This window comes from Gracilinanus agilis, chromosome 3 (genome assembly GCF_016433145.1).
Source record: "Gracilinanus agilis isolate LMUSP501 chromosome 3, AgileGrace, whole genome shotgun sequence".
Classification (NCBI taxonomy): domain Eukaryota; kingdom Metazoa; phylum Chordata; class Mammalia; order Didelphimorphia; family Didelphidae; genus Gracilinanus; species Gracilinanus agilis.
The window spans coordinates 108195600-108208633 of record NC_058132.1 but is presented as its reverse complement, the minus strand read 5'-3'; the positions used below and the strand labels follow the sequence as shown (position 1 = coordinate 108208633).

The 13034-nt window shown below is 39.0% G+C and overlaps 1 protein-coding gene across 1 annotated transcript in view; it reads left to right on the top strand.

Annotated features, from left to right (window-relative positions):
* The window catches only part of DLG2 (discs large MAGUK scaffold protein 2), a 1542336-nt gene extending 1531720 nt beyond the window's left edge, over window positions 1–10616 (top strand). Inside the window, exons 25-26 of the mRNA XM_044668933.1 lie at window positions 2895–2986; window positions 9552–10616. Coding sequence (XP_044524868.1) covers window positions 2895–2986; window positions 9552–9658 — 199 coding nt within the window. The 3' untranslated portion in view covers window positions 9659–10616. The remainder of the gene's footprint in view (window positions 1–2894; window positions 2987–9551) is intronic.
* Window positions 10617–13034: the final 2418 nt, after the last annotated feature.

Sequence of the window (13034 nt, the reverse complement as noted above, 5' to 3'; positions counted from 1 at the left end):
AAGAAAGAAAAAAGAAAAGAAAAGAAAAGAAGGAAGGAAGGAAAGAAAAAATATGTAGAGTAATTATCAGAGGAAGAGCAAAGGCTTTATATAAGGATGTGGTATTTAAACTGAATTTTAAAGGAAGGCAAGGATTCTGAAAGGTGCTAAAAAAAAAAAAATCACACTAGGCACAGGAAGGAGTCCCTACAAAGGCACCAAAGCAAGAGTTGATATATTTATATTTGTAGAAGAGCAAGTAAACTAATTTGTGTGGAACATAGAGCGCATGGGGATGAACAGATCCTACAACAAAATACACCTAATATAAATTGTTGTCATATCTCAGTTCTCTGTTCTGTCCCTGCCACCCTCAGATGAGAGGAAGATGCCTAAGTATACTAAGAAGTGTCTTAAGGAAAAGCTCCTTGTGTTATTCAGCTCCCTATTCCCCATCCATCCTAGAATAAACATCATTCCAGGCACTAAGTAAATGTTTACCAAATGAATGAGTCTCTTTTAATTGAAGTAGAATATATGGCATGATCCTCTAGTGACTTGGAGTCTATTTCTGGAATGATCTAGACAAGTGATTACCATTTAGTGGTTCATGAACTCCTTGGTCCAAAAGTTTTCATGCTAAAATTCTTTAATGATGCCATAAATAGTAATAAATGTCCAATTATGTTATGAATATATATTTTTCCCTCTGTGACATATTTGTAAGTATTTGAAGCAATATAAGTGTATTTAAGTGAATCAAAACTGTCATAGTTACCACAGTAGATGGTCCTGAGTTCAAATGTGGCCTCAGATACTTCATAAGCTGTGTGACTCTGGGCAAGTCACTTAACCCCATTGCCTAACCCTTATGGCTCTTCTGTTTTAGAACTGATACTTTTAAAGATAAGTGTCACGGTCAATGATTTTGGTTTATGTGCAACAATTTTATCAAACTCTGACACTTCTGAGTACTATATTAAATTACCCTAAGGGTTCACAGCCCATTTTTTTCTTGTTGAAAAGGACTTGCTGAACAAAAAACACTGGGAATGTCTGATTTAAGGGGTAAAGAACACTACCATCAAAATCAAGAAACTCACATCCTAGTTTTCAGTCTGCTACTTCTCTGCACCCCAATTTCCTTACCCATCATGGGGTGAGGGTAACATCATATCATCCCTAGTAGCTCTAACATGCTATGATTTGTATATATTTTATATATATATTATATTTATAATATATTGTATATTTCTATATATTTCTAGGGAGGATTTAGATGGCTCAATGAAGGGAGGGGCAGGCCTAGAGATAAGAAATTCTGGGTTCAAATCTGACCTCAGACACTTCCTGTAGGAACAGCAGCTAGGCTGCATCTCCACAAAGATGCTTTCCCTGGATGATGGCAGCAGGGCTATTCCAAAGTTTCTTGGTTTCAGAGTTCTTGACTGTCTCCATCAAAGAGAGAGGGGAAGATGGTGGTCCACATGCCAGCGGTTTTTTGACTTGCCCAACACCTACCACCTCCTGACTTTTCCTTATGGTGCCTCGGCTGATTTGTCTGCTATGTGTGTGGCCATAGGCTGACCGCTGGTAACGGTGGCTGGTCCCTTCTTCACAGGATTTTCTTCCCCAGCTGATGGCTCTCAGAACAAGGCTGGCAGTACAGCAGGAGTTGGTGTGACTAGAGGGATGATGCCCCTTGCAGGGCTTTTACTCTTCTCTTTAGGTTTATGGAAGGTGTGAAACAAATGTGACTGGTGGTAATGAGGAATGCGAGTCCCCATGACATCTCCCCTTGGCAATGGCTCTAGGGACCGGACTACAAGGAGAACCATCATCTCCTTCCTTTCTCCTTTTTTCCCTCTCACTGACATTTGGAGTATTGGGGTCTGTTCTGCGAGCCACAGCTGAAAGGGAACTTTGGCAAACATGAACCTCCTCAAAGAGGGTAACCAGTGGTTTGGGGGATATCATCATTCCCCAGGCTGCTGGCTTCAGAGACGTGGTCTGTCTCCCAATGAAGGTCAAGGTGGTGGTGATGGTTTGACTTGTCTGACACATGTGATCTACTTTCTCTACCTCTGATGCCTTCCTGCTTCATCTCCTCTCTAGGACTAAATTTCCTAATATGTAAAATGGGGGTAAGGAGAGATAGAAAAAGATCTCCAAGTCCCTCCAACTCTAAATCTAGGATCTTATGAACTCTGTGTTAATGAGATTCATTTCTGTTAGTTACAAATATCCAATAGAAAATGGACAGAAATGCCCATTATCTCCTTCCTTTATCCTTCCCCCCCCGCCGATGTTTGGAGTATTAGGAGCCATATTTTAAAGGGAACATTGGCAAATTTGAACATTCTAAAAAAATTACATATGTGTGTTTGTGTGCGTATATATATACACACACAAAGATGGCGAAATGACTCAGAAAGCCATGTTATCTGAGAAATGTGTAAAGAAACAGAATTTTTGGCATGGTGAAAAGGGAAAGAGGAGAGGGGAAGAGATGGTAACTGTCTTCAGGTATGTGTAGGTCTGACACTTGAAAAAAGGATTCACTTTGTTCTGCTTGGCCCCAGAGGTCAGATGTAGGAACAATAGGTGGTAAATACAAGGAGACAGACTTTCATTCAGTATAATTTTATAACAATAATAATAATCGCCTCTCAATAATGGTTGCTTCACAAAGTACTGAACTCCCATTACTAAAACTACACAGGTTAAGGCTAAATCACAATAGAGATATTGATTTTCTAAATTAGAAATAGAAAAATTCTCAGGAATTTTTTGCAATTTATTTTGCAGTATATGTGTTTGGGAAATAGGATGGGTGGGGGAGAGGAAGCCATTTCAAGGGTTAATCATTCATTCGTTGTATAGTTTAACTGACATTTCATCCTCTGTTTTCCTAGGGAAATGAATAAGCGTCTCACAGAGGAACAAGCCAAGAAAACCTATGACCGAGCTATCAAGTTAGAGCAAGAATTTGGAGAGTATTTCACAGGTAGGCCACTATCAACCAGGACACCACATGCTGTCTGAAGACAAATGAATGGGGGGCAGCTGGGTAGCTCAGTGGATTGAGAGCCAGGACTAGAGATGGGAGGTCCTAGGTTCAAATCTGGCCTCAGACACTTCCCAGCTGTGTGACCCTGGGCAAGTCACTTGATCCTAATTGCCTAGCCCTTACCACTCTTTTGCCTTGGAGCCAATACACAGCATTGACTCCAAGATGGAAGGTAAGGGTTTAAAAAAAAAAAGAAGAAGAAGACAAATGAATGTCCTGACCCATGAGATAGTGAGTGGGTAAGCAGAAATACATCTGGGACATAAAATTGGTCTTTGAGTCATTCGGGGTGACATGAGTGCAGTCATTTTCATTCAGTGCCCAGCTGATCCAGAATCCACTCTGCTCAACTCTGGCATTAAACAATGTTTGTTGAAGTAAATTGAATTGAATTTGTTTCAAATCATTTGAAAAAAATCCAAAAAGCTTAAAAGAGAAGCTAAGTAGAAATACATTTTTCCCCCTTTTCCTGGAAATCTCCTTTAGTCCCATCCATTCCCTTTCACTAGAAGCTGAAGAGTACTTAGGGCTTCTTAAAGGCTGCCCAGTCTTTCCTTCTCTAATGGGGAATTTGTTTCCAGACAACCCACAACTTGAAATACCTACTCCCCATCCAACATGATCTCAAGCCCTCTCAGCTGCCTGTCACCATTGCCATCCTCATCCCTCCTTGTCCTTGATTGTTATCCCCTGTACAATTTGCATGTGACCCAGAGAAATTAGTAAATAAAAGTATCAAATTAGTAAATTAAGGCATCAAATTATTCCTTTCTCCCAGAAATGAAAAGAACCAAAAGAGTACTGAAGAGGGGAGAATTTTTATAAGGAAGCATTGCCACCCGTCCAAAGCATTTTGTGTTAGGAACAACATGTAGATTCAACTACTTTTGTTAGATACTTAGACTAGGACCCATCGCCACAAAAAAGGCAAGTCAAAGGCTTATTCTGCTTCCCGTGGCCTTTGAAAAAGAATCTTGGATGGTAAAAGACAAACCTCCTATGAATTCCAATAAATTCTATTTTATCATCTGTTCAGTATTCATTGCCAAGTCTTCCTGTTCCCCATGTCTCTGTTTTTAAGGCTGAATAGCCAAAATACAACAAAGAAAAATTCCTTAGAGTTGGAGGAACCAAATTCAGCTCAAATCAATAAACTTCAAAAAGGACAATATAGTAAAACAATCCCCAAGCTGTCCAAAAGGATAATCGGCTTCTTAGGAAGGCAATAGCTTCTCCCTCATTGAAGGACTTCATGCAAAAAAACCGGCTGGCCACTTGTTGGGTACCCAATAGAGGGGATGCTTTTCCTGACAACAGAATGACCCGAGGAACCAAAGACCCCTCCCACTCTGAAATTCTGTGATTCCCTTATGCGTTTCTCCATGAGGCAGGTTTCCACAGTAATGTGACTGATTGATGCGCAGGCTAAGCAGACAATATGTGCCTGCCTAGGAATGATCGTCTCTCTAACTTAAAAATTACTGACTTAGATATATCTCTTATTACCTAACAAGGCACATGGCCTATCTAAAATTTCCGTGCCTACTTTGGTAAATGTCAATCATCTGGCAATTTATACATGTATTTAGCAGGTTACATGAAGGGAAAGGTGAATTCATTACGAACACTATTTGGGAGATTTAGTGGTCTTGTCTCTGAATAATAATAAAAATAATAATAGCATTGTTTTTTTAAACCCTTACCTTTTATCTTAGAAGCAATATTGTGTTTTGGTTTCAACAAAAAAGAGTGGTAATGGCTAAGCAATGGGGGTTAAATGACTTGACCAGGGCCACCCAGCTAGGAAGTATCTGAGGCCAGATTTGAACCTAGGATAACCTATCTCCAATCCTGGATCTCTATCCACTGAGCTACCTAGCTGCCCCCAATAGTATTTCCATATTGTCTACTATATACCATGCACTGTACTAAGTACGATTCAAATATTTCATTTGAGCCTCACAATAACCCTATGATATAGAAGCTGTTATTATCTCTAATTTATTTATAAAGAAACTGAAGTAAATAGAAGTAAAATGACTTGTCCAATGTCACACAGCTAGTAAATGTGTAGGGCCAGAGGAGGACTGAAGTCTTCCTGACTCTAGGCCCAGTGCTCTGTCCACCAACTAGCTGTCTACCATCTTGGGCATCCGTACGATGATGGATCTGGACTAGGAGACAGACTTCCCAAGTTCATTCTAGCTCCTGATTTCTCATCCTTTGTTCATCCATGAAAGACATTTTTTAAAAGTAGCATCTTGATTCGTTGGTTACATCAAAACTCAAATCAGCATCATTTTTAAATTGCAGATCACAGGATTATCACATCACTGAGCTAGAACCAAAAGATACACCAGACGCCATCTAGTTTAATTTCCTTATTTTTTACAGACGAGGAAACTGAGCCTAGGGAGGTGAAGTTACTTTGACTCAAGTAGGTTTTGAAACTTGACCTTCTGATTCCAGAGCTGGTACTCTTTCCACCATCACATGCCAGGTCCATCAAAAATTCATTTGTTGGGGGCAGCTGGGTGGCTCAGTGGATAAAAAGCCAGGCCTGGAGATGGGAGGTCTTGGTTCAAATTTGACTTCAGACACTTCCTAGCTGTGTGACCCTGGGAAAGTCACTTAACCCTCATTGACTAGCCCTTACCACTCTTCTGCCTTAGAATTAATATTGGGTATTGGTTCTAAGATGGAAGATAAGGGTTTTGAGAAAAAAATTTTCATTTGTTATCAAATGGACATAGCCATGAAAATATGGAGCCCAAAATGTTTGCCAAACCATCCACTCATGTAATATATCTTGGCAATTCAAACTGGTCTATCTCAGTACAAAATGTTGTTCTGATCACTTACCCCTAAAACATATAATCCCTCCATATGAAGAAAAGGCATTTCTCATTGTCCAGTGGATATGGATTTTATTAGTTTCCATTTCTCTGTATTTTCCAGAAAGCGAGCTTGAAAGCAGGTGGGCAAGAGTAGCATATTGTTTTTCATAGTCCCACCTTGAGATACCACCAAGAAAGGGACCAAATTAGTGTCAAATTGTATTTTAAGATAAACCCTCAAGGATTTGCTGTGAAATCTTCACTTAGAATTGTGTTATCTCTCAATTAGAGAGAGAATAAGAAAACTTTCATCTGCCATAACACCTGGCGTTGAGATTGTCCCCAGTGCTTTTCTGTGTTACATCATATAACAATAAAGATAGAATTTGTCTTTATGAAGAAAATCTGTTGGAAACTGTGACAATAGTAAATTAGAGGACATTGTTGGATGCGATTTGAAAACCAAGTTTTATTATTTTTTTTTTAAAAAAGCATAATTAAAGAATTGTTCCCAAGATCAAGCCTCTGGCCTCTAGCTCAGATGGGAGAGCTAAGGAAGAACTAAAGGAGAACGGGAAGAGAAATGGGAATCTGGTTTTTTGAGTGAGGGAAATATAGCAGGGATTCAAATGGCAAAGAGATAACATAGTCATGAGGAACAGGAGATGCTACCGTGGTCACAGAACAGTGACTTTTTAGAGACAAGTCTGATATGTATTTTCCGTGATAGGGAAGGTCACATTTTCATCAGCTGAGTTTCTCATTGTGATGTGTACAGAAGTGAATGGGAAAGTTTGCTTTAACTTCTCCCTCGTTATTTTTTAAGTAGGAGCCTTCAATGTCCCTTTCTATGTCATCATACTGACTCTGGAGTACAATTGCTCAGAATGCTTAGAATGTGAATAGCTGGTTCTGGTTACTGGTAATTGCAGGTTCACTGAGCCTTACACAGGAAATATCTTATGTTTCCAAAGTGAGAACAATTTTTAAATTATTAAAATATAATTTGAGTGTGTGTATATATGTATGTATTATATATATATTTTTTCAAAATTTTTTAGTTTACTCTCCAGCAACATAATATAGCTATACAGTATCATAGAGTGCTGGACTGAGAATTATTTATTCTGGACCTTGCTTCTCCTAGATGATTGGTGGCAAAAGGTAGTGTGATGGGGGCAGCTAGATGTTTCATTGGATGGTCAGGCCTAGAGATGGGAGGTTCTAGGTTCAAATCCAGTCTTTCTAAGAAGAAAGGCTTCTTAGCTGTGTGGCACTGGGAAAGTTACTTATTTTTGCCTAGCCCATTTGCCTAGCCCTTGCCACTTTTCTGCCTTGGAACTGATACACAATATTGATTCTAACATGAAAGGTAAGGATTTTTTTAAGTAGTATGGTATGTATAGAGAGCCGTAGACTAAGAAGCAGAAAGTTGTATGTAGCATTAGACAAGGCACCTAATCTCTGGGTCTTAATTTCTTCATCTTGAAAAATGAACAAACTAAATTAGATTATCTCTAAGGTCTCTTCCCACCTGAAATGTGTGTGGGTGTGGAGATAGATAGATAGATAGATAGATAGATAGATAGATAGATAGATAGATAGATAGATAGATAGATAGATAGATAGATAGATGGATGGATGGATGAAGATAGAGGTAAATAGATAAAAGAGATGATGGATGGATAGAGAAAGAGCAATATAGCGATAGAGCGATAGAGAGATAGATGAAGATAAAGATAGATAGATAGATGCATTAATGCATGTATGGATAGATAGATGGATAGAAAGAGAGGTCAATAGAGAGATAAAAGAGAGAGATGATGGATGGTTAGATAGATAGATGGAGAGAAAGATTAATAGATGGATGATGGATGATGGAGAGAGATGTTTATATGTGTATATGTATATATATTATATAAGATCATATAATTCATAGGTATTATAAATTATATGGTTTATGTAGATTACATATCTATAATATATAAGCATTTTCTATGTGCCAGGAAAAATCTTTATGAATATTATCTCATTTGATCCTTATGACAACCCTGAGAGGTACTGCTATTATTATCCCCATTTTATAGATGAGGAAGCTAAAGTAAATAGTTTAAATTATATTTTCCCTATATCATGCAGCTAGTAATTGTCTGAGGATAGACTTGAATCGAACTCTTCCTGACTCCAGGCCTAGGATTCTTCTCCATTGCACCACCTATCTGCCCCATGAGTGTTGTTAACAAACATTAAAGGAGCTATTGATGAAACTAGTTAAATGAATACCATTAAATTCAATAATCCTTGCCCTTAAGGAGTTCATAATCTAATAGGGAGTAGGAGAGGAAGGAAGTGAAGAAGAGAAGAGTCTAAAAAGCACCTACTATGAGCCAGGCACAAAATAAGAACCTTACAAATATTATCTCATTTGGTCCTAGCAAAAATTGTAGGAAATAGGGGCTATTATTATCAGATGACAAAACGGAGGCAGACAGATATAAAATGACTTGCTCAGGATCATACAGTTAGTATCTGAAGTTGGATTTGAACTGAAATAATGTAGATTCTTGATGGGGTGGTGTTGATAATATCGAGATACCAAGGTTTAGTTGGTTCCTCAATACTCCACAGTGAAGAGGCCTGTGAGCCTCCTCACAATGACCAGTATGCTTCTATGACTCCCAGACAGATTTCAAAAACAGGACAAGGATTTAATTTTAGAAACACAGTAAGATGAAGGGTAGGATTAAGGAATTAGAATTCCCTAACTCTAAGGGTTCCAGCTAATGTCCCACCTTCTAAGATCTGTGAATGGAGATTTCTTTGTTTTCTTCCATGCTCCCTAATTCCTACTCTAACTTCCCAGAACTGACTAGCTACCTGACACTATTTAATCCTCCCAGATTATTTTTGTAGGATAAACAGGTCTTCTCAGTAGCTTCAGGGTGAACCCTGTATGTCAGAGTTCAACCATAGCAGGGTTGGGCATAATTTGGCTTCTGGTCTTCCCACCACAGGCAGTTTGTACAGGCTTGTCTGGTCATAGGTCTTCTAAATTGACAGGTACTTCCAGCTTGCAGGAATACTGATGATTTCAAATCAATGAAGGCCTTTTTTTCCAGTCAGGAACATCAGGTATCAAGGTATTTGGCTCCAGGGGATAGGAAAACAAAAAACCTTCTCAGTTCACTGAGATGGAGAGAGAAGAAGTTCCCACTCCAGACAATCCCAGCCATAGGAAGTCTAAGAGCCCCCCAGTAACTGCCTGTGTTCACTTTTATCCCTTTCCCTGTATTCCAGAAGATAGCCTCTTGAGTTCCACAGCATGTGGTCAAGTCCAGCAAACTTCTCTCTTTGCAAAAATCTCTCTCCTTCACCTGCTTGAAACCCATTTCTCTTCTTCCCCTCTTACAGCACCCAGGTCTTCCTGACCCCAGGTCTACCACTCTTTCCACTGTACCTCTTAGTTGCTCCTGTAAAGAAAACAACACATATACAAAATTCTGATAAAACGTAGAATTCAAGAACAATGACAGGGAGCCAGTAGATGTACCTCAGGAAAATTTGAGGAGAGAACAAATACTTTGAGTTGGAGTGATCCCAAGAAGCAATACTTTTTACTTTACCTGGAACCAGTGAGAATAACCATAATTATGTTTTCATTGCAGCTATCGTTCAAGGTGAAACTTTAGAAGATATATATAACCAATGCAAACTTGTTATCGAAGAACAATCCGGCCCTTTCATCTGGATCCCTTCCAAGGAAAAGTTATAAATTAGCTGCCGCACCTCTGATGATGACAGAAGAGTATTTAGAAGAAAAATATATATAATATACTACGTGGAGGCTTTTATGTTTTTGTTGCATTTATGTTCTTGCAGTCAATGTGAATTTTTATGAATGTACAACACAAAGTGTGTGAAGCCATGAAGGAAACTGAGGGGCCAAAGGGTAGAAATTAAAGGACTTTTGCCGTACGTGGGAAAGACGTCATGTGCTCAAAGTGCCAGGTGTAGGTATGGATTTCTGATGGGGCTTTCTGTCCAGAGGTTTGAGCCGCCTCCTCGACTCCATGGGCACCCCAACCTGTTGTAATGGCTGAGTTCTGTGTGTTGATTGCTTTAAAGAAAAGTTCCCAGCTCGTGAACCTCACCAAGCTTGTCATTGCACATCTGTAATTGGTACACATGGAATTTTGTAACTATGCACATCTTTTGATTTCTTAGCAAAAAGAAACAGCGATTTAAAAAAAAAATCAGAAAGAAAGGAAACAGTCCCCTTCAGAGACATCATTGCATCAGGAAGAGGTGATCATAGAGCTGTTTTGACTGGTACCTGCAAAGGAAAGCATTCCATGAAATTGAAGAGTGTCTGGAGCATTTACCTTGCTGATGATGGCGGAGGGGGGGGGGGTTCCATCTGGGAATAGCTTTATGATTTTTGATTGTCTATTTTACCATTTATATACTGAAAGAAGGCACTAAAAGATGGAATAATTTATAAAATAAAATTATATTAAATGTATAGAAACTAATTTATATAGGTGAAAAAAAATGTTTTTGTGAGATATTTTGTAAAGACTTAACTAATGGAAAGGCAAAGTCTATTACACCCTCAGCAGACTGTCAGATTTAGAGAACTTAAAAGTTGCACTATCCTTTTGGTTGTTGATGATTTTTTTCAGCAACAACTTAATTTCTTTAAAGTCAGACCCCCTCCTTCCTAAGTTTCCTCCCATGGCAGAGAGATGTGATATTATGGAAGAAGTCCTGGATTTGGAGTCAAGAGACCTGAATTCAAATCCCAGCTCTGTTCTTTATAACCTGTGTAACACTGGGCAAGTCACTTCCCATCTCTGGGTCAGTTTCCTCATTTATTAAAAGGAGGAGTTGGACTACCTGATTTCTAAGGTCTTTTTTCCAGCACTAAATCCTCTGATGACCCATTGGCCCATAAAAATAAATTCTTATGGAATACCATTCCTTAAGGAGTTGGCCACTAGACTCTCTTTGAGATTCAGCTGAGATCTTTTAGCTGATGGTTCTTCAAAGGGCGAATAAATATTAGTAACTTAAAGAATAGTATTCAAGAGCCCTGACAGTGAGCCTTGGACAGCTTTGTTCTGGGTTCCTTCCAAGAACACTCAAAGATTGAGCAGATATTTTGGCACAAACTCTAGCTAACTTCATTTCACTTCACTCACTGAGGGTTGGGGACAGACATCTGGGAATGACATATACCTAGGGGATTTTGTCACAGATCTGCAGAATGTCTTTGAGGATAAGTAAGAAGGGAAGTGCCTATTTGGGAGGTATAGTAGTGCTTTGCATGGTGCCTGACATCATAGTTAAGTACTTAAAAATGACTTGATTTGATTTGACTACAGGCCTGACAATTCCATGCTTTAACAAAGGTCAGTGCTTTGAGGAAGGGCATGCCAAGGTTCTGAGAACTGCCCTCACTATCTTGCATGGAACTGTACCAGAACCAAGTGAAAGGAAGGAAGGAAAGAGAAAGAGAGGGGGGGGGGGGNAAGAAAGAAAGAAAGAAAGAAAGAAAGAAAGAAAGAAAGAAAGAAAGAAAGAAAGAAAGAAAGAAAGAAAGAAAGAAAGAAAGAAAGAAAGAAAGAAAGAAAGAAAGAAAGAAAGAAAGAAAGAAAGAAAGAAAGAAAGAAAGAAAGAAAGAAAGAAAGAAAGAAAGAAAGAAAGAAAGAAAGAAAGAAAGAAAGAAAGAAAGAAAGAAAGAAAGAAAGAAAGAAAGAAAGAAAGAAAGAAAGAAAGAAAGAAAGAAAGAAAGAAAGAAAGAAAGAAAGAAAGAAAGAAAGAAAGAAAGAAAGAAAGAAAGAAAGAAAGAAAGAAAGAAAGAAAGAAAGAAAGAAAGAAAGAAAGAAAGAAAGAAAGAAAGAAAGAAAGAAAGAAAGAAAGAAAGAAAGAAAGAAAGAAAGAAAGAAAGAAAGAAAGAAAGAAAGAAAGAAAGAAAGAAAGAAAGAAAGAAAGAAAGAAAGAAAGAAAGAAAGAAAGAAAGAAAGAAAGAAAGCCTCCCAAAGCCTATAAATTGAAATGACAGTAAGTTAAGCACCTCCTAGTTGCCTGGCTACATCAGAGCTTCTTTCACCCCGTTGCTTTAGGGAGAAAAGCCTTGAGTGACCTTGACTAGAACCGACTATGGGTTCTTTCTTGCAGAGGCCAAGCCCCACAGCCTTATCTGAGTGGCATCTCCCGACCTGGCAGATATGTCCTGCCACACTGTGCAGTTAACAGGTGCATCAGCAGGGGTGAGGAGAGAAAAGGGCAACTGAAAACTATCAGCACTGATGGTGCTTCTTTGCAGTAGAAAGAGAAGATCAGAGGTCAGATTCCTTTTAGAGAAACCGAGTCATCCACCTTTCTCCAAGTACCATCCATTTGTCTGGCTACAACCCACACTGCCCCCCTTTCCAAAAAAAAAAAAAAGAGAGAGAGAGAGAGAAATAAATACAAAACAAATCCATCTGTGCATTCAATTAGAGTCTTGAGTCACCAGACAGAAGGGCTAGGCATGTATTCCCAGCCCTCCCAGCCCCCACTCCAATTGAAGCTTCCAGAGAATTCTGCAGAGCTCCTTGGATTCTATGGAGATTTCCATGTCCATTAATTGCTGTTGTCTCAGGTTCAGGTCCACTTCACCGAAATTGCTTCCCCCTTTCCAGCCCTAGCCCCGGAACTTTCTCCTCTTTTCTCAGCTTTCCTTCCTTCCCAAACCACTCTGACAGGCATCTTCGTTCCTCTCCCTTTGAGCATGCAACCTCTTCCGGGACTCTCCTTAACTGAGTACTTGTTTTCTAAGGTCATGTGCTGTGCTTTCCATTTGATAGTGGTATCGTGGCTAAGTACAATCAAGTTCTTTCCCCACCAATCTTCTGTTCTATAGTATATTGTATATTATTTATTTTTCTTGTCGAGATGCTTCCAGCTTAGGGTTGGCATTTGCACTGTTTTGTTTTGTTTTGTTTTTTGATATAGATTTTTAACTATTATATATCAGCTTGGTAGATCGCCAAAAGGATTGGTGAGAGTCTTTTTTCCCCCGATAGGGTTTTCTCTTCCACTTGCTTTGCTGTCCTGATGTTTCGTGCTTCCCATCCTCACACAGTCTTTAGTGCTCCTTGCCA